General features: G+C 35.7%; 3 protein-coding genes across 3 annotated transcripts; 2 read left to right on the forward strand and 1 right to left on the reverse strand.

Moving 5' to 3' along the window:
- The first annotated feature begins 624 nt into the window (after window positions 1–624).
- Window positions 625–11516, forward strand: LOC107562401 (CUB domain-containing protein 1-like). The gene is made up of 5 exons (XM_016247037.1): window positions 625–983; window positions 1610–1819; window positions 3107–3433; window positions 3515–3877; window positions 11197–11516. The coding sequence occupies exons 1-5, from the start codon at window positions 911–913 to the stop codon at window positions 11514–11516; spliced, it is 1293 nt and encodes a 430-aa protein (XP_016102523.1). The 5' UTR covers window positions 625–910.
- Window positions 11517–12216: 700 nt separating this feature from the next.
- On the reverse strand, window positions 12217–16089 carry clec3ba (C-type lectin domain family 3, member Ba). The gene is made up of 3 exons (XM_016247039.1): window positions 15843–16089; window positions 15477–15572; window positions 12217–13328 (listed from the first exon to the last, which is right to left on the reverse strand). The coding sequence occupies exons 1-3, from the start codon at window positions 15937–15939 to the stop codon at window positions 12928–12930; spliced, it is 594 nt and encodes a 197-aa protein (XP_016102525.1). The 5' UTR covers window positions 15940–16089; the 3' UTR covers window positions 12217–12927.
- Window positions 16090–19510: 3421 nt separating this feature from the next.
- LOC107562408 (protein cornichon homolog 4) lies at window positions 19511–22568 on the forward strand. The gene is made up of 5 exons (XM_016247040.1): window positions 19511–19611; window positions 19791–19859; window positions 19944–20056; window positions 20131–20271; window positions 22077–22568. The coding sequence occupies exons 1-5, from the start codon at window positions 19543–19545 to the stop codon at window positions 22102–22104; spliced, it is 420 nt and encodes a 139-aa protein (XP_016102526.1). The 5' UTR covers window positions 19511–19542; the 3' UTR covers window positions 22105–22568.
- Window positions 22569–27419: the final 4851 nt, after the last annotated feature.

Raw genomic sequence — 27419 nt, forward strand, 5'->3', positions numbered from 1 at the left:
CACCGTGGCCTTGAGTGAGCAGAGGCGGGAGGACTTGAGAACGGCGCGGCCGGCGGATTCGATGAAGGAGCATCCAGAGGGCTTGCGGCAACCACATGTGACGACCCCGGGCTGGACTCCACTTCGTCCACGGTGAAAGCCGATCCGGCGATCCACAGTGAAGTTGATGTATTTCCTCAGCGACCAGCACGGATCAGCTCCAGGCATGACGAAGCGGATATCGTCCTCTTTTGGAAGACCAACCAAAATAGTTTCACTTTAACAAAGAAACACAGCGTCTCCACGACATGGCGGCGGCAACAACAATACTACAGCGAGAATAAAAGTTACGCCTTCTTTCTTTGCGTGAACATTTGGGCGCGTTATGCAAATCTTCCCACATAGTGATGTAGATATGTGGGGGCGTGTTAGAACGAGGCGCTTTAGGTAGGCGTGGCTGACTCTTAACTTTTATAAAGAATATCTCTTTGGATTTGAGACTTTAGTGTTTGCAACTTTACAGATCTTCTTTATGCACCAAGAGCTTGTAACACTCCAAAGAGAAAGGAAAAATTGAAATCGCATCATATGACCCCTTTAAGTACTGACCAGAATTTACCTGTTTTGATGAATGAGGTTGTAAAATATGAGGCGGGACTAACACACTTAGCTTGGGTTACCAAATTAGCCTACTATTACTATTACCAGGTCATTTTATTCTCTAGATCAAGTTTTTTTAAGTGAACACGAGGTCATTTCTCCGGGTTCTGTGGTGATTTGCATGCTACAGGCAGCATGGATGAGTAACGTGGAAGTCTGTCGCAAACCAGGAAGCCGCTTTATTGTCTCTGAAGAACATCGAAGACTAATCTGTCGATGGCGCACACTTACATTTTTCGCTCACTGTAAGGAGTTTTAATGTTAAAAAGTCATGCGAATTTGGCGGTTCACGTGTTTTTCACTCCTTTTTGGGTTTTTGCTGTCGTCGGTCCCGGAGCTCACAGGTAACAGCCAGACCCACCCAGCCTAACCTGCAACACTTACCTTACCTACAGCTATTAACTTACTCTCTCGAGTTTAAACTTGACCTCTTCTCAAATGTGAATGGAAATCAAAATCGAGTCGACCTGACTATTAGGTTACATCTCTTTTAAGGGTTTGATCAGGTTCAAATGGTTCAGTGTGGTTTGATGTTTGCTCAGCTAGTATTTTGGGAATTTTAAAAAAAGTGCTTTTTTCACTTTAGAAATGAATTGTGGCATAGCTAAAATACACCGGTTATCAATGTGTTTGATTAATCTACAGGATCATCTCTTGAGATAACAAAACAATTTTTTATATATATTGACAAATTCAAATTTCACTGGATGTTTCAATCACTTTTCATTAAAAAGCATTCAACACATTTTAACTGTGCTATTTTTGGGGTGCACATCTAAACTGCATTCTTTTTTTGTGTTTTTATGAATAATTTTATCATTTTGTCACTCACTATATTATGTGAAAAGAGCTAAAGGTTACAGTGGTTAAGGTTAAAGTGTCTAAAAATGTATTTTTTCTTTATGTAGTCATATACATTTTAATACAAAATCTTGATGTTTATTTAATAAAAGTCTCTGCATCATTTCAGGCAGTGCAGAGCTCAAAATTGCTGTTGAATTTGGCACAACCATACGCATTAATACCAGTGCCGGCAAAACCCCACAGTGCAAAGTTTGTATCAGACCGAACACACAACAGTTGTGCCAGTCGTCTGTGGTCCTCAGAAGTGACACGCTTTTGGATTTCAGCTGCTCACAGCCAGAGAATGTGTTCACCGTGCAGATCATCAGCGATAATGGTGAGAGATGTCAGATAAAAAAAACGAATAATACTTTTTATTCTTTACATTTTCATTTAGACGTTCGGTAACTCTTTACAATAAGGTGAATGAACAATACATTTATTACAGTTTTTTATTCATATTTGTTAATGTTAGTTAATGAAAATACAGTTGTTCATTGTTAGTTCATGTTCATTCACAGTGCATTAACTAATGTTAACAAGCACAACATTTGATTTTAATAATGCATTAGTAAATGAGGAAATGAACATTAACTACAATTAATAAATGCTGTAGTTAATCAATTTAGTTCATGTTAACTAATGAACCTTATTGTAAAGTGTTACCACTGGTCATCAAGACATAAATCTTTCTCTTATTTATATATATATATATATATATATATATATATATATAAGCCTGTTAAATGCATAAAAAGTATAACTGTAACTGTACACAACTTCTGTTTAAATTCACAGTACTTTTTAACCATCTTAACATCTGCATTAAGACAACCTATTAACCCTCTGGTGCTCCTAGCATGGTGGGCAAAAATGACCAAATTATTATTTAATTATATTATTATATAATTATTACAAATATTTTTGTTTCAGTTAAATTATTGTACTATTTTGTAGTTTGATAATGCTTTGTTTTTATTTCAATTTTTTTGTATTCTTTGAATTTTTTTGTATTTTTTTATGTTACATTAATGTTACTAAATTATATTTATGCAGTCCATTTATTGACTGTTAACCACTTTTTGAGCATAGGCCTGAAAATTTAATTTCCAACTTAAACCGTCATAAATCTTGAATGCTTTGGAACACAGACTTTTGGTGTATTTTCAAATAAGACACTTGGTAGATTATTGCTAAATATAAAATAATAATAAAAAAAAAAAAGTGAGGTTGATATCACAAAAAAAAACAAAAAGCTTTCAGTAAGATTTTGTTTAGATGCAGTACCAAACGTTTCCACTAGAGAAAATTGGTTTCTCATTCGTTTCCAGTGCAATCATTATTGACAGTTACAAGAGTATCATTTAACCTTTTCAAGTCTATTATTTTGTGTGTGTGTGTGTGTGTGTGTTCACATAGCAAGTGTCAATACCTTCACAAAGGTTCGTACCATTCCGGTGAAGTAAAAATTTAAAAAAAAAACGTCAGATTTTTTCAGTCGAAAATTACCGAAGAGCACCAGATTACTAAAATGACTACAAAATTACAGCTTGCAGATGTGCACTTGTTGTGAGCTTAATAAATCTACTGTAGTCTTTCTCTGACATGCACATTTGTTCCACAGTGATATATAACATTGAACCCAAAGAACACAAGGCCTTGCAAAAGTTCAATCGCACCTTCATCTGGAATCTGAAGCCACCAGCTACAAAGAGCTTACATTTAAATTTCAGTAGTACTGGTTTACTGCAGATTCAGCCCACAGACAGCTGCCCAGACAAACACGTTTACATGCTCGCAGTGGAGAATGTCAGCATTGGAAGGTTTTGTCAGAATGGAACTATTAGGCAAGTCGATGTGCGTAATGCTGGAAAACTGTCTTTGGAAGTGTCTGGAGGTCGAGCTCTGGACAAGAAGTTTATCGGTGTGTCACTGGGACGTCTCATTAACTGTAAGTGCAATTGTAAACGTATATATTTAAGCACAAATTGTCTAAACAAAGTCGGCATATGTGAAATGTTTTATTTTACAGCACTGGCTAATTTCCATGTTGTGCTCCCAGAGAAGAGTTCAACCCAGGATTTCTTTGCCCCAAACGCTTTTCCTGAAAATACAGAGACAATGTGGTATTTTACCGTTCCCCAAACATACTACACTGATGTGCACATTCTGAGCTACACTGTTCCAACATGCCTCCAACCTGAAAACATCCCTACAATGAAGTACACTTGGCAGGGCAAAGAGCCTCTGGTGAAACTGATGAATGTAAGCCAGCCGTCGGTGGAGCCTGGAAACTTTAACCTCTCCATAAAGAACTGCAAAATGTCTGGGCCACAGCCTCCGTCACAAGGCCTAATGGTGCACTTCCAGATCTCTGCCATCAAGAGAAGCAAGGGTAGGTATCACAAATTATTTATTTTCATAATTAGAATTGTGTATGCCTATTTATGTATATTTTTATAGTAATCATATTAGGTTATTCCGTGTCAACTCAACCAGAGGCCTCTGGCTAAGATTGTTTATTTGTTTGTTTGATTGGTGGAGAAAGAAACTACTGTACATAAATGAAGATGAGAAGCCAAAATACTAAACACTATGGATGCATATTTACTGAGTAATCCACTATTTTTAAAAAGAGGTCAAAGTGACAGTGCTTAACCACTGATTTCTAGTCGTGTCCTCTTTTGGAAGACCAAACAAAGTAGTTTCGCTTTCACAATGAATCACACAGTGCCTTCACGTCATGGCGGCGGCAGCAACAACACTACAGCGAGAATAAAAGTTACGCCTTCTTTCTTTGCGTGAACATTTGGACGGCGTTATGCAAATCTTCCCACATCGTGATGTAGACATGTGGGGGCGTGTTAGAAGGAGCCGTTTTAGGTAGGTGTGGTTGACTCTTAACTTTTATAAAGAATATCTCTTTGGATTTGAGACTTTAGTCTTTGCAACTTTACAGATCTTCTTTATGCACCAAGAGCTTGTAACACTCCAAAGAGAAAGGAAACATTGAAATCGCATCATATGACCCCTTTAACCAGAGTTTCCGAGCTAAAAATATTATAATTTTTTCAATTTATTTATTTATTTATTGTGGAATAAAATCTACATAAATGAAGAAGAAAAGCCAAAATACTAAATGCTATGGATGCGTGTTTACTGAATAATCCAATAATTTGTAGAGCGAGTTTTCAAGTGAGATTTGGAGCTACAGGGGGGAGAAAAATAATGGAAAAAAATGGCAGCATTATTATTTTATTTTTACACAGAGATTGGTTGGTCTGTTAGTAAAACCAGTTCAATCCATGTTGCATTATATGCCAATAGTGACAGTTCAAAAATGGGAAAAAGCACTTTTCGTATTTTTCCTCCAAAGTTTGCATGCCTGCAAAACAAGAAGTATTAAATATATCTCAATATCCTTTTAGATTCTTGCTTTTAACAAACATTTCTTTTAGTATCTTCATTTTTAAGACCCTTATATGTTTCAGTTCCATATATATTAGAGCTTAATGTGGCTCCATACTGAGTGCCACATCTGAATATATACTGTATATATATATATATATATATATATATATATATAAAAGTTTGCGTGCCTGTATCTCAAGAAGTATTAAATATATCTCAATATACTTTTAGATTCTCGTCTTAAACTTAATTTTTGATTAGTCCATTTTTTAAGGAGCTATGTGGTTCAATCTCAGAGATATTGTGGCTCTCGATGCGACTCCATGTGCACATTTTTGAATTTGTCCCATTGTTAGTGGTCAAAAACCCTGATTTCATTCACATAGATTGTGTAAACAGTGTAACCACCAGCTTGATTCTCTTTACTGTCGTTCTCTAACACTGGGTTTAGAAGGGTGAATCTCAAGATTTGCTGCATTTGCATGTGACTATTTTCATGACACATTTTTATTATTTTTGATTGCTTGTTTTATCTTTATTGATCTACTTTGATTACACAAGGCCTGACTTTGATTGAGCCATCTGTTGTGTCATTATGGAAAACCCAAGCAAGCAGTTCCAGGCAATGACTCATGAATACAGGATATGAGAAGAGAGCTTTTTTTTTCTTTCTTTTTTTCAGTGGATCGTGAAGAGGCTCAGGTTTCACTGGAGGTGCTTTTTAAGCTACTTCAGTTAGCCTTGCTTTTTAACTCGTTTAATCAGGGTGGGGAAGGATGAAATGTAGAGCAGCAGTCATTGATTCAGTGTTGAATGAACACTCATTTCAGACAAACATTAAATTAAATGAACTTACTTTCAGTGATATTCTATGGATTTTTGCTTTATTTACATTTTCAATTTCATCCATTGTCTAAATATTTTTTATCATGTCAAAGTAACATTTCAACGTTACAATTATAACAAGAGTCACGTTAAATTTATCCAGATCAAACATTTTTAAAGCCGTTATGCCCTTATGCATGGTGAACTTAATTTGTGTAAAATCATGCACGAAAGATTCACACAGAAGGAAACGTTTTTCTAATGTGTTGAATGAGTAGATAAATTGACTAACATATTTGACAAAGTAACTTCGGTATTGTGGTACAAATTGAAATGTTCAACTTGCTCATTACTTCCAAAAAAGTAATTGCTATTGCAAAACACATATGACTTGATTATGTTTACATGAACACCAGAAAACCGCTTATTTTAAAAAAGCTGTTTATCACATGAAAGCGACATTCATGTTTACATGCGCTGTGTTAGCAGCATATTCTTCATTTATAACCCGGGTAAAGATGCAGTGCCATAACTTTAGACATCCCATGCACATGCACACTCTTCAAAAACCTGTAAGAACACCACTTATGCATTTATGCATTCCAACTGCTTTCTCCTACTCCCTTAAATGGCGTAAATTTAACATGTCACTTTACATACTGAAATAATGCATGTGAAATATTGCATAATATACCATTATTTACACATATGTAAAACGTGATAGCGCCCCCCTGGTGGCTGATTTCTTTCAAACTTCTCACAGGCTTTTGGGGCCACGAGTCCACCTTCTAAGAGCTGCTGAATGTTGATTGGCTGATGGCAGGCATGTTTTTATGTTAGTGTCCTTATAGACAATGATGGCACCTTGGACAAAGACACTGCATGCCAATTGTCAAGACAATTGGACCAATGGTTGCGTAGTTAGAGCCATTGTCATGTTTTGTTCCCCTGTTATAGTGTCACCTAGTAGCCAATACCTCATTCATTCATTCACACAGCAAAAATGCTTTTCATACTGAGTATTTTTGTCTTATTTCAAGTACAAATATCTTAAAATTCTTAATCAAGATGCATTTCTATATAAGAAAAATTATAAGTTATGTAGACTTGTTTCCTGGGGGGGGAATATTAACTGCATTTTGCCTAAAACAAGTAAAATGATCTGCCATGGGGTAAGAAAAATAATCTTAGGGCCATTCTACAGAATTGGTCCAAAGTTAGAGTTGGAAACAATGTATTTTTCCAAAAAATTGGTATGTATGCAAATTGTATAATATCCAAGGTACACATTTCTAGTAATTGCGCAGGTAATTCTCATATGCATACTATTATTTTGAATCCAATTTTTCTTTGTAAAAGGCAAAAAGTTGCTCATACTGATTTCAAAGTTAAGGATTCATTAGTTTAAATAAGCATTGAACCAAAAACTATCATACCATCTTAGTTGATAATTCAGTATACTTTATTTTTGACAAAACATCCCATGTTTCGGTAGTGACTGCACATTTTCGGTACAGTAATGCTTTGGTAGCGGCCACATCACATTACAGGATTTTAACCTGCATACCAAAACATACTAAAATACAAAACAATTGCATAACTGTACCAAAATTGTTTATTTCCCCCAAATATGAGGATTATGTGTTCCCTTTTGTCACTACCGAAACAATGATGACATGTTTCGTTACCAAATGTTTCGTTAGTGACAATTTTAGATACTTTTGAATCTCAAAGATGCTAATCAGCACATGGTTAGCTAGCACAGTTTTGAACAGTTGTACAAAATTAAATATGGAATAACTCCCAAAAAAAGTGTGCTTAATTGCAGAAAAAAGGTGTTCGGTAGTGACGTTCCTTAGAGTTACACAGACTTTTGCACACATTTATCTCAAAATGATGGGGCCAATCAACTCACCCTGTAGCTATGAGAGAGAGGGACACATAAATATTTCCTGATCATAAATGTAGGGGTGTAGTTTATTTCAGTCTCAGCCAATGGACTAAAACATAGACTGTTTCGGTAGTGACATGAAAATGCAGTACACTTTTTTTTTTTTTTTTTACATACGTTTTCCTAATTTACAAAGAAAATGTAAAATAAATATTTTTTTGAACTGCACTTTGTAAAAGAACCTAAAAAATATATTTTTAAAAACAAAAATTTAAAATAATACAAAAATTATTTCAATATAATTTTCCTAAGTTGAAATTTAGGGGTTAGGGTTCGGGACAGCCACCTCCTAATTGAAAGTACCCAATAAATTATGATTATATATTTTATATATATTAAGCTTACTAATATTTTAAATGTTATTGTGGGTAGATAATAGAAGGATCTTAGTAAACATCTAAGATTTGAATACTTAAATGCTTTTTAAATATGGAGCTTAAAATGTGACAAAACTATTTGAATTGTCAAATTCACTTTTGTTAAATGACACTTGTCAATAATTCAAATTTACACAATTCAAATAGTTTTGTCATATTTTAAGCTCCATATTTAAATGTGTTTTTTTGAGTTGTGGGACAGCAGTTTGCACCAATACTGTAGAATGGCCCCTTAATGTAAACAAGATTAGATCTCTTACCCCATTGTCAGATAATTTGCTAAATAAGAAAAATGCGGGGTTTTTGCCTGTGGGATACCATGAAAATGAATATTAGTCCAATAAATTACGGTACTGCCAATTTTCACCTCTGATATTATAACAGTGATTAAGAATTAAACTTACGTATTGACTCGGAAGTATGCAGACCTCTTTTTTTTGTCAAGTGCTGTTGCCATGGTGAATCGTAATTTCAAAGCGCCATTGATATAGTCGTGGTGCACGCGCTTAACTTAGAGTCAGCATAATCAGAGTTAATTGAACTAACTCAAATCAGCTGTTCTGAAACCGAAAACTAAAGAGTTTCCTATCTCAGTACACATTTCTAGTAATTGCGCAGGTAATTCTCATATGCATACTATTATTTTGAATCCAATTTTTCTTTGTAAAAGGCAAAAAGTTGCTCATACTGATTTCAAAGTTAAGGATTCATTAGTTTAAATAAGCATTGAACCAAAAACTATCATACCATCTTAGTTGATAATTCAGTATACTTTATTTTTGACAAAACATCCCATGTTTCGGTAGTGACTGCACATTTTCGGTACAGTAATGCTTTGGTAGCGGCCACATCACATTACAGGATTTTAACCTGCATACCAAAACATACTAAAATACAAAACAATTGCATAACTGTACCAAAATTGTTTATTTCCCCCAAATATGAGGATTATGTGTTCCCTTTTGTCACTACCGAAACAATGATGACATGTTTCGTTACCAAATGTTTCGTTAGTGACAATTTTAGATACTTTTGAATCTCAAAGATGCTAATCAGCACATGGTTAGCTAGCACAGTTTTGAACAGTTGTACAAAATTAAATATGGAATAACTCCCAAAAAAAGTGTGCTTAATTGCAGAAAAAAGGTGTTCGGTAGTGACGTTCCTTAGAGTTACACAGACTTTTGCACACATTTATCTCAAAATGATGGGGCCAATCAACTCACCCTGTAGCTATGAGAGAGAGGGACACATAAATATTTCCTGATCATAAATGTAGGGGTGTAGTTTATTTCAGTCTCAGCCAATGGACTAAAACATAGACTGTTTCGGTAGTGACATGAAAATGCAGTACACTTTTTTTTTTTTTACATACGTTTTCCTAATTTACAAAGAAAATGTAAAATAAATATTTTTTTGAACTGCACTTTGTAAAAGAACCTAAAAAATATATTTTTAAAAACAAAAATTTAAAATAATACAAAAATTATTTCAATATAATTTTCCTAAGTTGAAATTTAGGGGTTAGGGTTCGGGACAGCCACCTCCTAATTGAAAGTACCCAATAAATTATGATTATATATTTTATATATATTAAGCTTACTAATATTTTAAATGTTATTGTGGGTAGATAATAGAAGGATCTTAGTAAACATCTAAGATTTGAATACTTAAATGCTTTTTAAATATGGAGCTTAAAATGTGACAAAACTATTTGAATTGTCAAATTCACTTTTGTTAAATGACACTTGTCAATAATTCAAATTTACACAATTCAAATAGTTTTGTCATATTTTAAGCTCCATATTTAAATGTGTTTTTTTGAGTTGTGGGACAGCAGTTTGCACCAATACTTTTTTTTTTTTTTTTTTTACATACGTTTTCCTAATTTACAAAGAAAATGTAAAATAAATATTTTTTTGAACTGCACTTTGTAAAAGAACCAAAAAAATATATTTTTAAAAACAAAAATTTAAAATAATACAAAAATTATTTCAATATAATTTTCCTAAGTTGAAATTTAGGGGTTAGGGTTCGGGACAGCCACCTCCTAATTGAAAGTACCCAATAAATTATGATTATATATTTTATATATATTAAGCTTACTAATATTTTAAATGTTATTGTGGGTAGATAATAGAAGGATCTTAGTAAACATCTAAGATTTGAATACTTAAATGCTTTTTAAATATGGAGCTTAAAATGTGACAAAACTATTTGAATTGTCAAATTCACTTTTGTTAAATGACACTTGTCAATAATTCAAATTTACACAATTCAAATAGTTTTGTCATATTTTAAGCTCCATATTTAAATGTGTTTTTTTGAGTTGTGGGACAGCAGTTTGCACCAATACTGTAGAATGGCCCCTTAATGTAAACAAGATTAGATCTCTTACCCCATTGTCAGATAATTTGCTAAATAAGAAAAATGCGGGGTTTTTGCCTGTGGGATACCATGAAAATGAATATTAGTCCAATAAATTACGGTACTGCCAATTTTCACCTCTGATATTATAACAGTGATTAAGAATTAAACTTACGTATTGACTCGGAAGTATGCAGACCTCTTTTTTTTGTCAAGTGCTGTTGCCATGGTGAATCGTAATTTCAAAGCGCCATTGATATAGTCGTGGTGCACGCGCTTAACTTAGAGTCAGCATAATCAGAGTTAATTGAACTAACTCAAATCAGCTGTTCTGAAACCGAAAACTAAAGAGTTTCCTATCTCAGGGTAAGTCAACTCAAGAGTTCAAGTTTCAACTCAACGGTTTGTTGAAACTCCTTATTGAAGCGGGCCCCAGATCGTGCCAAAATCTGGCTAAAATCGTGTAGTCTGAACCAGGCTTAAGCCAATGCACGTGTACCAAGACTGTTGAAAATATCTCATTCCGTTCAAGAGTTATAGCAATTTATTTATTAATACATTTTTCCCACTTCAAACATTTTGGATTGAAGTTGCAGTGAAAGTCTCCAGATAATCTTTCTACACTGGTTTGTTGGGGAACTAGGCTTCACACTTAAATCCCTATCAAGTATTGTATCATAATTGATTTTTAACAAAACATCTTAATATTACACAGGAAAAAGAAGAGGAATAAGACTCCCCCAGTGTCCGTCTACAATCCCGGTGAGCATGCTTTCCTTCCAGGCCTGCATGGCATCCCCAAAGCACAGGAGGAGGAGGAGGATCCTCACACTTACGTGTACATCGATGAAACTCTAGTATATAGCCATCTGCTTAACTATGATGCTGAAAAAGAAGAATATAAAGAAGCCACTACAGATGAGAGTGATCCACCTCTGAGTGCCCCAGCTTTACCAGTCAGAAACGCTGAAAACCTCGTCACTAAAAGCAACGCCTTGCTTGACAATGAGCTCTGTGGTTACGTTCAGGGACAATCAACTACATCTGGCTCACCGAAGACTTCCGAAGAGGAAGGGAACTATGAAACCAGACTGTGTGTGTGAGGGGAAAAAGTCCTGATGAAATCGAATTTTCTACTGTAAACGAACGTTTTGTTTAGGTGTCCATCTAAGATGTTTTTATATTTAGTGATTTTGTGTGTGAACAGGCTGCTCGCTTTAAAGATGGTATGTTTTTGATATTAAAATGTCTGTTTATTTATTAACAACTTGAAAAGTTAAGAGATGGATTCTCTAGAAAAAGATGGAAATATGATTGAAAACGGTTTGTGATCAGGCCATGTTCTGGGGGTTTTGTGGCAGACCTTGGAAATCCGTCTCCGACAGCAAAATCCAGCCAAAAATGATGTAGTGTGAGCTTGCCTTAAGTGTCAAGATCAACTGATGGAAGATTCCGGGGGCCTGTACCATGAAGCCGGATTAGCTGGCTAGCTAGGTAAGTTTCAGTTTAGTTTGCACCAATCCTAGGTTTTGGGTACCGTGAAAGTGGCTTGGCTTTTAGCGGCGTTCATTGCCTTAGTAACTTACTCTCCACCTGCTCCAGGGAAGGTTTGTTCTGTGTAAGAGATCTCAAACAGATCTCAAACTTCGAATCTCACGAGGAGTGAATCACACTTGCTCTGTGTTTCAAGGCATGTGATTGGCTGTTTGCCAGTGATGTTACACATTCATGTGCACGCGCTCCACAAACTCAGGATCAAAGCCTGAGTTGACAAAGAAAGTTGATGATCAGCATCATGGTACCAACAAAGCCAGATTGGAGTGGTTTGGTTTTGTCAACTCTAAACTAATCTTGTAACTCTGAATTTGTTCAACTACCATCATGGTACAGCCCCCAGCTCTATCTCAGGGGGAAATTTAAATATTTTACGATGTGGCGATTTTGCATAGGGAAAAATGTAAGCATAAAGGTCTACCCCTAAACCTTACTGTCAGTGGGACATCAGCAGATCGTATGAATGAGACTGTCCTCATCGGATTGGTTGAATTATACAGGATTTTTTTTTTCCGAATACTATGATTTCAGACTTACTACTCTTTTGGTGTACTGCTTTTTGTATACTCTATAGTAGGGAAGTCTTCGATTTTGGACGCAGCGAATATGTAAGTTTTGCTACTAAAGCTGGCTTATTCAAAACAACAACTAAGACATAGCTTGAATCTTGGAAGTTGCTGTGTTCCCCACCGTCAACGATGGATATGTGCACCATTAACATGCGACACAATGACACGGACCATTTCACTGGTTAAAATTGTGGATTTTTTCTGAATTTAAACATTGGCAGTATTTGGGATAATGTAAGCACACAAGTCAACAAAATATGTTGTGCTAGTGATTTGTGGATATTTTAATACAAAAATCTTACATGGTGTACCTTTAACTGAACTTTTTATTACACATTCTACTGAAAACATCTGTCGAATCCATCATTCAGCATGGTGCTCTACAAGTGGATTAGACAATGTTGAACTGGCAGACAGACGCCTTTTCTCCACGGCAGTCCTCGTCGAACCACTTCCCGTTGGCTGTGCTGGACAGGAGAGCACAGTTCTGGCCGCGGCCTCCATCGGGCTGATGGGTTATCTCTGATTCCCAGTTCTTGAAGCGTATCGGTGAGCCCGTCTGGTCAGTCCACTCGCCCTCTTTTAATATGTCATTCACACCCAACCAGATGTGCCCTTCTGGCCCGACGGTCTGCCGCACATAATCATACAGCTGGTCGTTCTCATCTCCTGAAAGAGGGCTGCTGAGCGTTCCTCCTTTAGCAATGCAGTCATCGTTTGCGGCGTGAAAGCTCTTCTTCGTCGTGTCCGCGAGAAAACACTTTCCTGGGATCTTGATGCCTTTTAGGCAAACTGAAGAGGATAGAAAAGTAATAAGTTTAGGATGTGTGCTTCCTGGTCATTACCCTGAACGGCTCTGATGGACACGCTCTTTATGTTATGAGCTGTGACTAACACACAACAGACAACACTGAATTGCACACACCTCATGTCACATAGAGAAGAGCGAATGTTTTCCAGGAGCAAGTACATCAAAAACAAATTCCTCTGCAGACATCACCCTTGTGAAAAAGAAGTGCACTTAACTGGACTGAATGTGCACTTGTGGTGTACTTCAAAACTTAACAGTATATATTTTTAAAAAAACTGTACTTGCAGACTTTTAATAATGTAAAATTAACAGATTTCAAGTATAAAATGCATATATATATATATATATATATATATATATACTTAAAGGACAAAAAAATATAAATAGCAAACTATAAGTATGAAATTAAGCTAGCTGTATAACAACTATAAAACCTAGTAGTTTACTGAGAGTATACTTCAAAGTTTGCTAGAAAACTAACAGTAACGCTAACCTATAAGTTCACGTCTAGTAGAATTCACAGTATAATTGCAATACAAAGGAAACCTTGAGATGTTCTGAAAAAGTGAGCCAATTTAGTCCCAAGAACGATTGAAATAGTACACTTACAAGTGCAGTATACTATTACACTGATTTTAGCATACTTACTACCCAAATTATACTTGGAAAATATACTTGAGCTTTACTTAAAGGGTTAGTTCACCCAAAAAAAAAAAAAACTGTACTTGCAGACTTTTAATAATGTAAAATTAACAGATTTCAAGTATAAAATGCATATATATATATATATATATATATATATATATATATACTTAAAGGACAAAAAAATATAAATAGCAAACTATAAGTATGAAATTAAGCTAGCTGTATAACAACTATAAAACCTAGTAGTTTACTGAGAGTATACTTCAAAGTTTGCTAGAAAACTAACAGTAACCCTAACCTATAAGTTCACGTCTAGTAGAATTCACAGTATAATTGCAATACAAAGGAAACCTTGAGATGTTCTGAAAAAGTGAGCCAATTTAGTCCCAAGAACGATTGAAATAGTACACTTACAAGTGCAGTATACTATTACACTGATTTTAGCATACTTACTACCCAAATTATACTTGGAAAATATACTTGAGCTTTACTTAAAGGGTTAGTTCACCCAAAAATGAAAATTAGGCTGCGTTTTACTCACCCCCGAGGCATCCTAGGTGTATATGACTTTCTTCTTTCAGACGAATCCAGTTGGAGTTATATAAAAAAATTGTCTTTGATCTTTCAAGCTGTCTCATGGCACTCAGCGGGTGTTTCATTGCATCAGTCCAAAAGAAGTTAAATAAAAATCGGCCATCCATAAAAAAAAAGTGTCTCACCTCATGGCACTCAGCGGGTGTTTCATTGCTTCAGTCCAAAAGAAGTTAAATAAAAATCGACATCTTACATCATCCGCCCGGAGCTGCTTTTGTGTACAACTGTTGGCGCAAGCTACATTACAGTGATTATTACGTTTTGAATATGGATATTTTTCTTATTCGCTACAGGAGGCCTTTGTTCAACCCCTGAAGCCGTGCGAGACACTTTTTTTTGTTTTTTTTGTTTGGATGGGCGTTTTTTATTTAACTTCTTTTGGACTGATGCGTGCAACACCCACTGAGTGGCATTAAACCGCTTGAAAGATCAAAGACAATTTTTAATATAACTCCGACTGGATTCGTCTGAAAGAAGAAAGTCATATACACCTAGGATGCCTCGGGGGTGAGTAAAACACAGCCTAATTTTCATTTTTGGGTGAACTAACCCTTTAATTGTACTTAAATTGAAGTAAAATTGAAATATGCCTCATGTTGTTGTGTGTCTGCATGTCAATCACTGAACATACACTGCTGCTACATCATTAAAATTTTTACAATATACCACGAATATTTAATTAGAGTTGATGTTTCACTAGCAAGTTAAAGGACTTCACTTAAAGTTCAAGGACATGCTTGACTTCTTCAATTTTGAAGGGTTTATTGTTATTACTAAAAACAAATCAATAATTTTATTGTAAAAACAATCATTTAAAAATGAGCATGTGTAACTTATGACCGCTAGTGTACATATTTCAATGTCTTTCCAGATGCAGCTTTACGCAGTACCTGTTTGTAAAGCCTGTTGTTCCTTGAGCAGATTCAGTTCCTGCACAATCTGCTCAATCTGTTTCTTCAGCTCCTCGATAGCAGCACTGTTCGACTCTTCATTACCAGCAAACAAGCACAGCATTATACATTATACACAAACAAGGTCCATTTAAATTTACAATATGCAATACATTTCTAAATTAGAATCATTTAAAAACACTAAAAATTGAAAAATGAGCTAATTTTGTAAAATGTTTATTTTGTAAAAACTAATTAATGCAAACTACCAATTGCATAAAAACACACAAACAACAAAATGTGGGTATGGAAATGGTTTATGCTGTGTAGAAATTTTGTAGCTAGACAGTTAACAAATGATTTTACCTTTTTTGCCATTCTTTCTCTTTGTGGAGCTCTGCTCCGGGCTGCAGCGCACCAGACAAATCACACAGAAAAGAAACTTCACGGCTTTGAAATCCATCTTCCTCACTGAACGTGAAGCTGGAAGCGTTTGAGACACGAAGCACACTGACGTGTTGAGCTGAAGAGAACCTGCCCATCATCAGCTGCGTAACAGATGATTCTCATTTACCAGCGCCTTAAACACAGCAGCACACCCTTTTCTGGCCTTCTGGGCTACATTATTATTGTTATTTATTATTATTACTACTACAGTAGAAGTAGTATTACCTTGTTTTGCATTGCATAATTTCAATAATTGTTAAATGAGGGTATCAGTGCTTCTTATTTAAGTTATTGATCATTAGTAATAATAATAATAATAATATGTTGTATTTATTACTGTGTTATTGTTTTACTCTGCACTGTTGCACGGGTTTTTATTTTATTTTGAGTTTATAATTTTGTATTACATCAGTGCCTGAACTGGGTGGAGTGTCAGTATCTGTCCATTTTCCACAGACACTTGGCAAGCAGAGAATAATAAATGACAAACATGGGTGGATTTTATGGGTGTTGACTAAAAGCACATGCAGCAGTTATGTATGACATGAACTTTGTTCTCTGTTCATGAGTATTTTTCATAAATGTCAGCTTGAGGCAAGTAGTTTTGCACTACCAGTCAAAAGTTTAGTTAAGAACCAAGGCAGCAACACAGTAAAAACAGTAATATTGTGAAATATTATTGCAATTTAAAATAACAGTTTTCTATGTGAATATATTGTTAAATGTAATTTATATCTGTGATCAAAGCTGGATTTTCAGCATCATTACTCCAGTCTTCAGTGTCACGTGATCTTCAGAAATGTTGTTAGAAATGATCAAATTACATTTTTTATAATTGTTTAACGGTTTAAATTTAGCTGAAAAGCCTATAGGTTTTCAACATGCCCTGAAGTGCTCTAACTAAATATTTCTTCCTGGAAATAATGCTGGAACAATGTTCAATAGTTTTCTTTAGTCAAGACTTGTGTGCACTTACAGACTGACTTTAAACTGACTTAAAGGGATAGTTCACCCAAAAATGAAAATAATTTCTTTCTTCTGTTGAACACAACAGAAGATAGTTTGAAGAATGTTGGCAACCAAACAGTTGTTTGTCCTCCATACTATGGGGGAAGAAATACTATGAAATTAAACAAATATAGATTTTTCATTAAAGCAGAGAAGAATGAAAAATAGAGCAATGTTTTTCCAAATATACATTTTAATTTTTGCTTTGAAAAGTATAAATGAAAGTAAGAAACAAATTGCCATAGTTTATACAAAACTGTTCGCCGCAACATCAATAACATTCATTGTTAATTTAACACAAAGAACAAATGAAACCTCTGAAATTGACAACTGATTGCTGTCCAGCATAATTACCATGTCTTGTTATAAAACCAATTTAAAGGAACAGTTCACCCAAAAATGAAAATTTGCTGAGAATTTACTCACCCTTAGGCCATCCAAGATGTAGATGAGTTTGTTTCTTCATGGGAACAGATTTAGAGGAATGTAGAATAATGTAGAATGTCAGAATAGACTTGTTCACTGGAGAAAGCAATATTATGTTATATATTAAACAAGCAGCTTTTTGTTTCACAAGTCATTAACTGATGGACTGGAGTGGTGTGGATTACTTGTGGGTTATTATTTTCAGCTGTTTGGACTCTCATTCTGACGGCACCCATTCACTGCAGAGCATCCATTGGTGAGCAAGTGATGCAATGCTACATTTCTCCAAATCTGATGAAGAAACAAACTCAACTACATCTAGGATGGCCTGAGGGTGAGCACATTTTCAACAAATTTTCATTTTTGGGTGAACTATTCCTTTAACAGACACACAAGCAGATCTGAAATTCAAACACAGGCACCGTAACAATCTCACCAGCATGTAGATTTATTGACTTGTTTAAGGCATAATGTGTCTCAAGATACTGTAACGCTCCGGTCTGTCTGTTTCATGCAGGTGAATGGCTAGTCAGTGCCATGCATAGATTCAAACACACAACCGTAACAGCAAAATCACTGGAGTAAAGCTCTTTTAGAGTTGGTTTTGTGAGTGAATTGAAGTTTAGGGATGCAAGGCATTATCAGTTGATTCACTCGCTCGAGTGCAGTCAATCTGAGCAGAACAACACACATTTAAAAGACAGATAAGTACACACACGTTACAGGACAACTAATCAACCCTTAGGATTGGAACTACAACACCCCATGATGAGTAATACAGCATGCTTTAGATCAGTGGTTCTTAGCTGGTTTTGCTTCAGGACCAGGGCCGTAGATATTAATGGGAAAATCACACCCACTGATTAGAAATGGCCCAACTGTTTACCCCAATATTTGAAATTCGTGCACTGCTCTGCTGCTCTCCATTACACAGTTTGTTGAAAGTGGCATCCTTAGGCCGGTCTGGCTCAGCGGTCTAATGGCTCGTTTCCAGCGAATGATACAGTCCTGAACAGTTCAGTGCAGTGCACTTCGGGACGGTAAACCCTGATCCGGCTTGCGTTTCCACCACCAACAGTACCCTTACTTGATAGGCGTGGTGTAGGCCTAGAAAGTAGCGATCAACATCATTCTCACGCGACATTGTGTGTGAAAATATAAAATTCTAATATACACTGTTATATTTTTTGTGTTTTTGCACTCTGATGTAAACAAACCCAACACGCATGAGTCATTTCCCTTGTAGCACGCGCAAGTGACGATTCTCTGTCAACCAATCAGCATTCTGCAGTGAGTCTAGCTCCACCCTTTAGCTACCCCAATGGAAGGGTCCCAAAAAAGTGGTACGGTTCGCTATTTTTGGTACCATTCACAATTTCTGACAATGGAAACGGACATAATTACCATTCTGTACTGTACTGAACCGTACCGCACGAGCCACATCAGCGCTCATCAATGTCAAAATGATTAAGACGCCAATCAAATCAAAGTGGGCGGGGCTTGACAGTTCATAGAAGCAGAGCACATATTCCAGCCTGAATCATCAGTTTTAACCATAGACTGTATAAAAACATGGACGTAGTGTCCGTGACGTCACCTGTAGTATTTATTTATTTGCAGTCTGGAATGATGAAGGTAATAACTTATTTTCTGGTAATTAATTCAATAACTGCTCCAACTGATTCATTAAATTTCTGATTCACTAAAAAAGAATACTCTAAAATGGCGGAAGACGTAACTCGGGGGAGAAGAATTGTTGAATAAATTATGTTATTTTTGTTATAACGTTTTTTTATTTCTTTATTGTGTGGCTGAAGCAGGCTTCCAAAATATTTTACCCAGATTTTTTTTTTCAGTTTTATTCTGTTTTAATGGTTAAATGAAATTTCAAAAATCAAATGACAAAACTTATACAAATTAACAATAATTTATTAAAACTTTAACAAAAATGAATAGAAAGTTTAAAAGACCACAGTTATTTAAAAAATAAATCTTTTGAAACATTAATGTGTTTTCCTGTCACCTTGCTTAATTTCTAAATACTAAAAGTATTCATGTCCATGTATTATTCTTGTGTCTATTCATTATTCTGTGTACTATTCTAATGTGGCGCTCGTGCGACTCGACGCCTCAGCAGCGCGAGAGAAGAATCACCCGGAAGCGGCAGTGAAACCGGAAGTGCAAAATGGAGGCAGCCGTGTTTATCTCATCCCTCGTCGACTGCTGTGCTTTAATATTCCTCTCCGTGTATTTCGTATCCTTCCTGAACTCTCGAGCTGTGTTCGCAGCGGCTGCAGGCCGTGACTGTTTATGTGTGTGTCATTCATGATGAATAATACTCTTTCTGAAGCGTGTGAGAGACTGCATTAGCGACTGAAGCGCCCTACCTTCACTGTTGTTATAGTCTCCATGTTTCCCTAACTGCACGCTCAGATTATCACTCTGTCTGATCTGGAGTGTGACTACATTAATGCTCGGTCCTGCTGCTCCAAGCTGAACAAAGTGAGTCTGATGGCAAAGTTATATATATATATATATATATAAGCTGTATATTCCTGTGTGAATGTGGCTGTGGTGTGTGTTCAGTGGGTGCTTCCTGAGATGGTCGCTCAGGCGCTGGCCACGGTGCTGATGCTGGTCTCCACGCACTGGTTTGTGTTCCTGCTCAACCTCCCTGTGGCATCCTGGGACGTGTACAGGTGACCACAGCTCACTCACACACACCTGAGCGATATGGAGTTGGGTGTTAACAGCCGTTGCTCCGTGTGAGCAGATACGTGAAGGTTCCCCTGGGGAACATGGGAGTGTACGATCCCACGGAGATCCACAACAGAGGCCAGCTCAAGTCCCACATGAAGGAGGCCATGATCAAACTGGGCTTCCACCTCCTCTGCTTCTTCATCTACCTGTACAGGTGAGGATCAAGCCCGAGTTTGGGAGGCAAACCTCTGAAAACACAGCGCTCACCAACCATCTAACCACATTTTTCACGAGTCGAATCTGCTGTCAACAAAAGACGAGCGTCAAGGGCTCTCTGCTCTATGCGTTAACATTTCAAAAGCGAAGTGTTTGTAATTTTACTGTAACTTTGCAGTTGCGATGCAAAATAACGTAGTAGTAATATTTATTATCGTTAAATAATAGTAATCATTTTATTTGACAGCGAAATAGCATTCTAATAGCAACGTTTAAGTAATACAATTAAAAAAACATTTTAATAATAATTAGGGTTGCAACGGGGTGGACAATTTCCTGTAAATTTCCGGAATATTCCAAAAAATCCTGGAAATGTTCCACTTTTTTTGCAACCCTGATAACAATGAAATTACTATTATTATCATTATAAGTATTTTATTGTGTATTATTAACAAAAGTAACAGTAATAATTATTACTATTAATATGTATCATTATTATGTTATTACACTTTTATTAAATATATATATATTGTTATAATTAACAGTAGTACAAATTATTAGTTTTTATGATCTACTGTAATATTACTATTATTCATATTTTTATTGTAGTACTACCATTTATTATTATTACAGCAAAATAGCATTCTAATAGCAAAATGTATTTTAGTAATAAAATGTAAAAAATGTTTTAGTAATAATAAAATTACTATATTATCATCAGTATTTTATTTATTATTAACAAAAGTAACCGTAATAATTGTTACTATTAATATGTATCATTATTATATTATTACACTTATTCAATATATTTTATTTTTATAATTAATAGTAAAAATAATTAGTTTTTATGATCTACTGTAATATTACTATTATTCATATTTTCATTGTAGTAATTTATTATTTTTACAGCAAAATAGCATTCTAATAGCAAAATGTATTAATATGCATCATTATTGTTATTACACTTTTATTAAATATATTTTATTATTTTTATAATTAACAGTAGCAAAAATAATTCTAGTTTTCATGATCTACTATAATATTACTATTATTCATATTTTTATTGTAGTAATAATATTTATTATTAAATAATAGTAGTAATTTTTTACAGCAAAATAGCATTCTAATAGCAATTTATTTTAGTAATATGTTTAAAAAACCTATTTAGTAATAATAAAATTACTGTATTATCATCAGTATTTTATTATTAACAAAAGTAACAGTAATAATTATTACTATTAATATGCATCATTATGTTATTACACTTTTATTAAATATATTTTATTTTTAGAATTGACAGTAGCAAAAATAATTCTAGTTTTTATGATCCACTATAATATTTCTAATCATATTTTTATTGTAATTATACTTTTATGAAATACTAAAGTTTTTATTTTACAGTAGAATAGTATTATTGCAGTAGTAATGTTTTTTTTATTTGATTCATATAAGTAATATTCATCTATATATTATATAGTAATAATAATGATATTATTTTTATATTATTGTAACATTTTGAATATGAACCAATTTATAATAATGACTAATTATTATTATGATGTAGTCATATTGAGTAGGTGGAAAAACGCCTAGTTTTTTTGTTTTGTTTTTTGTCCTTAGCTGATCACATGCCCTCATGCTGCGTTCAACAAAACTTCATCAAATCACGTACAATCTAGCACTGAACTGTGAATCTGAATCCACACGTGTTTCAGTGTTCAGATGAGATGTTAAAGAGCTGGTAACAGGAAGCCCTCCCTGTGTAACTCTGGACATTCTTCTTTTCTCTGCTGTGTTTTGCAGCATGATCCTGGCTCTCATCAACGACTGACCCTCAACACAAACGGCCAAATCATGAACTGCTCTTTATATTTTGTGAATAAACTCCATGCATCCCTGTCAGAAGATCAGCGTTCCTCAACACATCCTCACTAATGACCCTCAGAAACGGCTCGTCTGCGGACCACAAACCCCCGATGAAGCCGCATGCGTCACGTTCACTTTGGTTTCTCTGTGTCTTGCACTGCTTCTCAGAGCTGAAGCATCAAGACAATCGCACTGAATCACTCGACGTCTGTTTGACCAGCAGCTGCACACAAAACACGTCCAGCTCACGGTCTTCTGGAATTCCTAATAATAATTACGACTTTTGATCTCTCAATTCTCACCTTTTTTGCTTATAATTCTTATTTTACATCTTACAATTCAGACTTTGTTTCTTGCCGTTCTGAATTGCGTGACAAAGTCTGAATAAGCTCGCAGTTCTGAGAAAGAAATTCTGAATTGCGAGATGTAAACTTGAAAAAAAAAATCGAAATAAATTTCGAGTTCAAATTTCAAAATTGACTTTTTTTCCTCAGAATTGGAAGTTTGTATCTGGCAAGTTTATATCTTACAATTCAGACTTTGTTTCTTGCCGTTCTGAATTGCGTGACAAAGTCTGAATAAGCTCGCAGTTCTGAGAAAGAAATTCTGAATTGCGAGATGTAAACTTGGAATTGCAAGGAAAGAAATTCGAAATAAATTTTGTTCAAATTTCAAAATTGACACTTTTTTTCTTTCTTTCTGCTATCTGGCAAGTTTATATCTTACATTTCAGACTTTGTTTCTTGCAGTACGGAATTGCTAGATATAAACACAGAAGAAACTCGCAATTCTGAGAGAAAAAAAGTTCTAATTTTATAATTCAGAATTATTATATAAAAAATTATTATTTTTATTTTTTGTGTCCTGTGGCAAAAAAAGAAGTTTATGTAAACAAGTTTTACATGAAGATACTTCTTGAAGACTTTTGGCATTATGATTATTTTATGACAATTTAGCACATTTTACGTGTCATTACTGTAATGTGTCCAAATGAGTCTTTTTCATTCCTTATCACACTCCGTGCTCGTTCTGTTGTTTTGAAAGTAGAATACGTTAAAATGGTACAAAAAATATTACTCTAATGCACATATTACCATTTAAATTTTTATGATTTAAGTAGTCTTATTGTAATAATTATAATAGATTTTTTTTTTTGTTTTTTACAGTAATGAGTTTTTTGTTGTATTATAATAATGACAAATTGGAAACAAAATGTGCTTAATTGTCATCTAAATATTACACAAACTTAATGGTTTGAAATGTATGCTTTTTTTTCCAATTTGATGAGCTAGACACGTTCCTGTTCATTTTCATGATTTCGTCCTCATCCACTTGCATGCGTTTTTTAAACGGCCTGTTGTTGGAAGCGTTGTCCGTGTATGTGCACTTGTTTACAGCTGAACGGCGCACGACTCAAAGGAGCTCTAGAGTCAGCAGAACCAGCACTAATGTGTTGATCACAGATCCCCGATGAATCACATCTGAGCCGTTTGATCAACTTCCTGCTAATGACATTTCAGTGGCTTGTTTTTGTGCTGCTGCTTATGATATTTGCTTCATGTTAAAGTGAGATTTCATCCTTGTAGGGGTGTATCTCACAAAACGTGGACCCCAGAATCACAAGAAATAAATTCTATTTTGTTGAAAGAAACTGAAGGCAATGTTTAGAACCATCATGTTATTTGAATGAAAATTGAGCACATTTGTCTTTTCTAGAATTTTAATTTCCATAGTGCTGGGTATTTTACTTTTGGGTATTACATTTTTTCCAAAGGTGCTTATTACAGTAATACATGTTCAATTCTCAAAAGACATCAAATTTAAATCATAAAATGTGTTTTGTATTTATATATCATAGTATTTCCTGTGCTGCCTGTTGATTTAAAGCTTAATTGTCATGAAAATACTATACAAAAAAATCTAAATGGTCCTTAAAAACGGGTATCATTTTCTTGACACAAAATACTTTTCTCTGATTTTGAATTGAGGATTCACCTTTGTGGAGGCTAATGAATGCTGGGTAAGCAGGGGTGTGGTTTTGTTCAAACACTACGCAGCGTCACATGATCTTCATTGAGTTTTATCAGTCAGTGTTCGGCGTTGAATAGACCTGTTCTGTAGCTGTTCTTGTCTCGTCATACTGCTGTCATTCGAGAGGGCATATTTGCATTTGTGGGGTTTATTAAATAAAAAGATGATCATGAATAGCATGTTTTCACAATTCATTTAGATACAGCTCAGTGCACATTATGCTTCACTGTCCAGTTTTGGTCTAAAACTAAATTTTGATTTCTTCAGAGAAAATAGAAACCTGAATGATATTGGATATTTTCAAAGTGCCTAAATGGTCCGCTATTGTAATACCACTGATACCAGCATTATTTTAGAATTATTGAGGTACTATTATAGTTTTTAAAATGATAAATATTGTAATATTGCGATAATGTAATTTTTTATTTTTCTTCATTTTATTTTTCTTTTGCTGCGCAAACAATTGCGTGATTATGAACGTGGTTTTGTGCAGCTTGCTGGTGAACAACGGCTCTGTGTAGTAAATGCTGTTCAATGTGAAAGCCCGCACGTGATGCAGATTTACCTCTGATTACAGAAGCGGCTTTACTGACAAGATGCGCATTAAATATCGCATGCGATTTATCGTGCAGCCCTAGTTACGAAGCAAAAATTATCCCGCTGGACAGTGGATGCAATAGCTCTAGCTTACGCCTCCTTGGGTTTACAGTGTCCCATTGGAGTGAGAGCCTACTCCACCAAGGGTATGGCCTCTTCCTGGGCATGGTCCAGTGGAGTGTCTATTGTTGACATCTGTGTTGCAGCTGGCTGGTCCTCACCGTCTACCTTTGCCAGGTTTTATAGCTTGAACATATCTGCCCTTCAGGATAAGGATTTTGTCCACTTAACCAGCCTATGAGCCCAGTGGTGGTTGGGCCTGCTGTTTGCCACGAGGACTCTGGCCTCATGACCTGAACATTATATACCTCTTTTCCACCGGGGCTGGTGTCGGAGCCGGAGCACAATTGGGAACCGGACCGCATTTTTCCACTCAAAAAAAATCCTGGGCCGGTGCCCAGATCCTGGTTTCGAACTGGCCCTGAAACCTTACTGGTCTCGAACAAGGGAACATATGAAGTCAGTAGGTGGAGCTTCCACTACAGACCGCAGTTTGAAAGGAGCCATTAGGCTTATGCGAGGTGCATCGGCACTGCGAAGACCGATCTGCAAATAAAATCAAAGTACCGCAAGAGCAATTGGGGAGCAGACGACTCTTTATGCTTTGAATGGCTCTTGTGGTACTTTGATGTCATACAACGAATGGTTTGCGCGGCGCCGATGCATCTCAAACAAGCCTATATTTAAAAGCCATCAGAGTTCAGGTAAATTAGCAACAATAACAGCAACAATTAAATATGTCAGTTCAGCAGTGGTCAGCAGAAGAGATCAACAATCTTCTTCCGCAAGAGATAACAAGCGATTCTGGTCACAGGTTGGTGACGTAGAGGGTTCTGCTCCCTGCCAATGGAAACGTGAGCCGGTTCTGAACGAGTGCCAGTCTTGGCCAATCACCGGTTCCAGCTCTGGCACCAGCCCCAGTGGATAAGTGGTAATAGTTTTTGGGTGAGTTGCGGTTCCTCCCTAATATTAGCCCATGCAACCTATTACGGCCCTTAACCTTGAGTACCCTAGGGCTGGGCTCCCAGGACAGGTTTCCATTCTGTGCTTATAGCATGGCGCTATTGAATTTTGTTCCCCAAAGGGTCAGCTAAACTGATGCAATGTAAGGGAACGTCTTGATTACTAACGTAACCTCGGTTCCCTGAGATAACGGGAACAAACATTGCGTAGCTGGCTGTCCTACTGTGCTTGCACTTGAGTCAATGCTTGCCACTCCTCAGTCGAAAGATTCTGATAAAATATCATTCAGCGTCGACTTATATAGGCAGATGGCTTCACCTGTTTTGGCGGGCTAAAATGCCATTTGTTTGGGCAGCTGCACAAACCTGATTCAAGTAGGCTTCAGTATTTCAGAGAAACTGAGTTTTCAGCTAAACCGATTCAACGTTATCTCAAGAAACCTAGGATACATTAGTAACTGAGACGTTTTCTTAATGGTTTTAGTGTTAGATTTAGTTTTAGTTAACTATAACTCGGACTCATACTACTGGATACAGTGTTCCCACAGTCTCGAAAAACGAACTAAAAAAGAAAATACAATTATTTACCGGGAGTTTCCAGGTCTGTAATTAAGAAATGATCCAAAATCTTTAAAAGTCATAAACATTTCAGTTGATCTAACAGGTTCTTATTTGATGTCTTCACGATTGATTCCAAATTATGAAAGCAATTCCATCAGCATTCCTTTCGGATCAACCATTCATCTAACAAAAGTGACAAATTACTCTGCATAGTTTAAAACCCTGAATGCTTTATTTAAAGTATGTATACATAACACCTCTCCTACAGAACATTACATAATAGTACAATCACTTAGAATATTAACACACTGAAAAGCAAAATAGATCCTCAGAACCTGACTGCAATAAACTTAGTCGTAGCCCAGAACTCCACCAGAGCACTACTGTTACCGTCACCCGTCTGTTATACCGCCTCAGAGCACAAGAGAGTCAAACTAAGACTGAAATGTAACACAAATATTCAGAAGGAAAGGAAAATTCAGTTGCATAAACAGAATGTACAACACCACGATTCGGTAAGATCTCACATATGTGTGAGGGTGTTTCTGCATGCACCTGTTTTGTCTTTTCGCTTGTGCGCGCCACTCCTTGCTAACGGAACAGGTTCGGCTGGTCAGGGAGCAAATAACCTGTACAAGGAGTTTACCTGATGCAGGTGAGAAATAGTTAACATTTGTAAGGGAGGATATATGGCAAGAAATACACACACGAATGTATATATATATATCTATATTTATATATCTAAAGATTCTTCATATATCTGTATATGAAGAGCACATAATTACAGAATAAATCATAGTAGGCGAGTGATGACACTCTGAATACCTAAATCATTACGGGTACACCTGTGTGTACTAATGCGTACGAAAGTATAAGAAATTCACCAATAGAAAAAAAGCATTTAAGAGGCCACTTGCCAAGACATCCGTTATATGATAATACAAGGGGGAAAAAAGCAATAAAGCGAAAACAAATAAATCAACTCAAAATAAAAGCCAATAAAACTAAGAAAAGCTGATGAGTAATCATTTACATGTCAGAGAAGCGTTTAAAAAAAACAACATAAAAA

This window comes from Sinocyclocheilus grahami, unplaced genomic scaffold (assembly GCF_001515645.1).
Source record: "Sinocyclocheilus grahami isolate Dianchi unplaced genomic scaffold, SAMN03320097.WGS_v1.1 scaffold822.1, whole genome shotgun sequence".
In the NCBI taxonomy this organism is placed as follows: domain Eukaryota; kingdom Metazoa; phylum Chordata; class Actinopteri; order Cypriniformes; family Cyprinidae; genus Sinocyclocheilus; species Sinocyclocheilus grahami.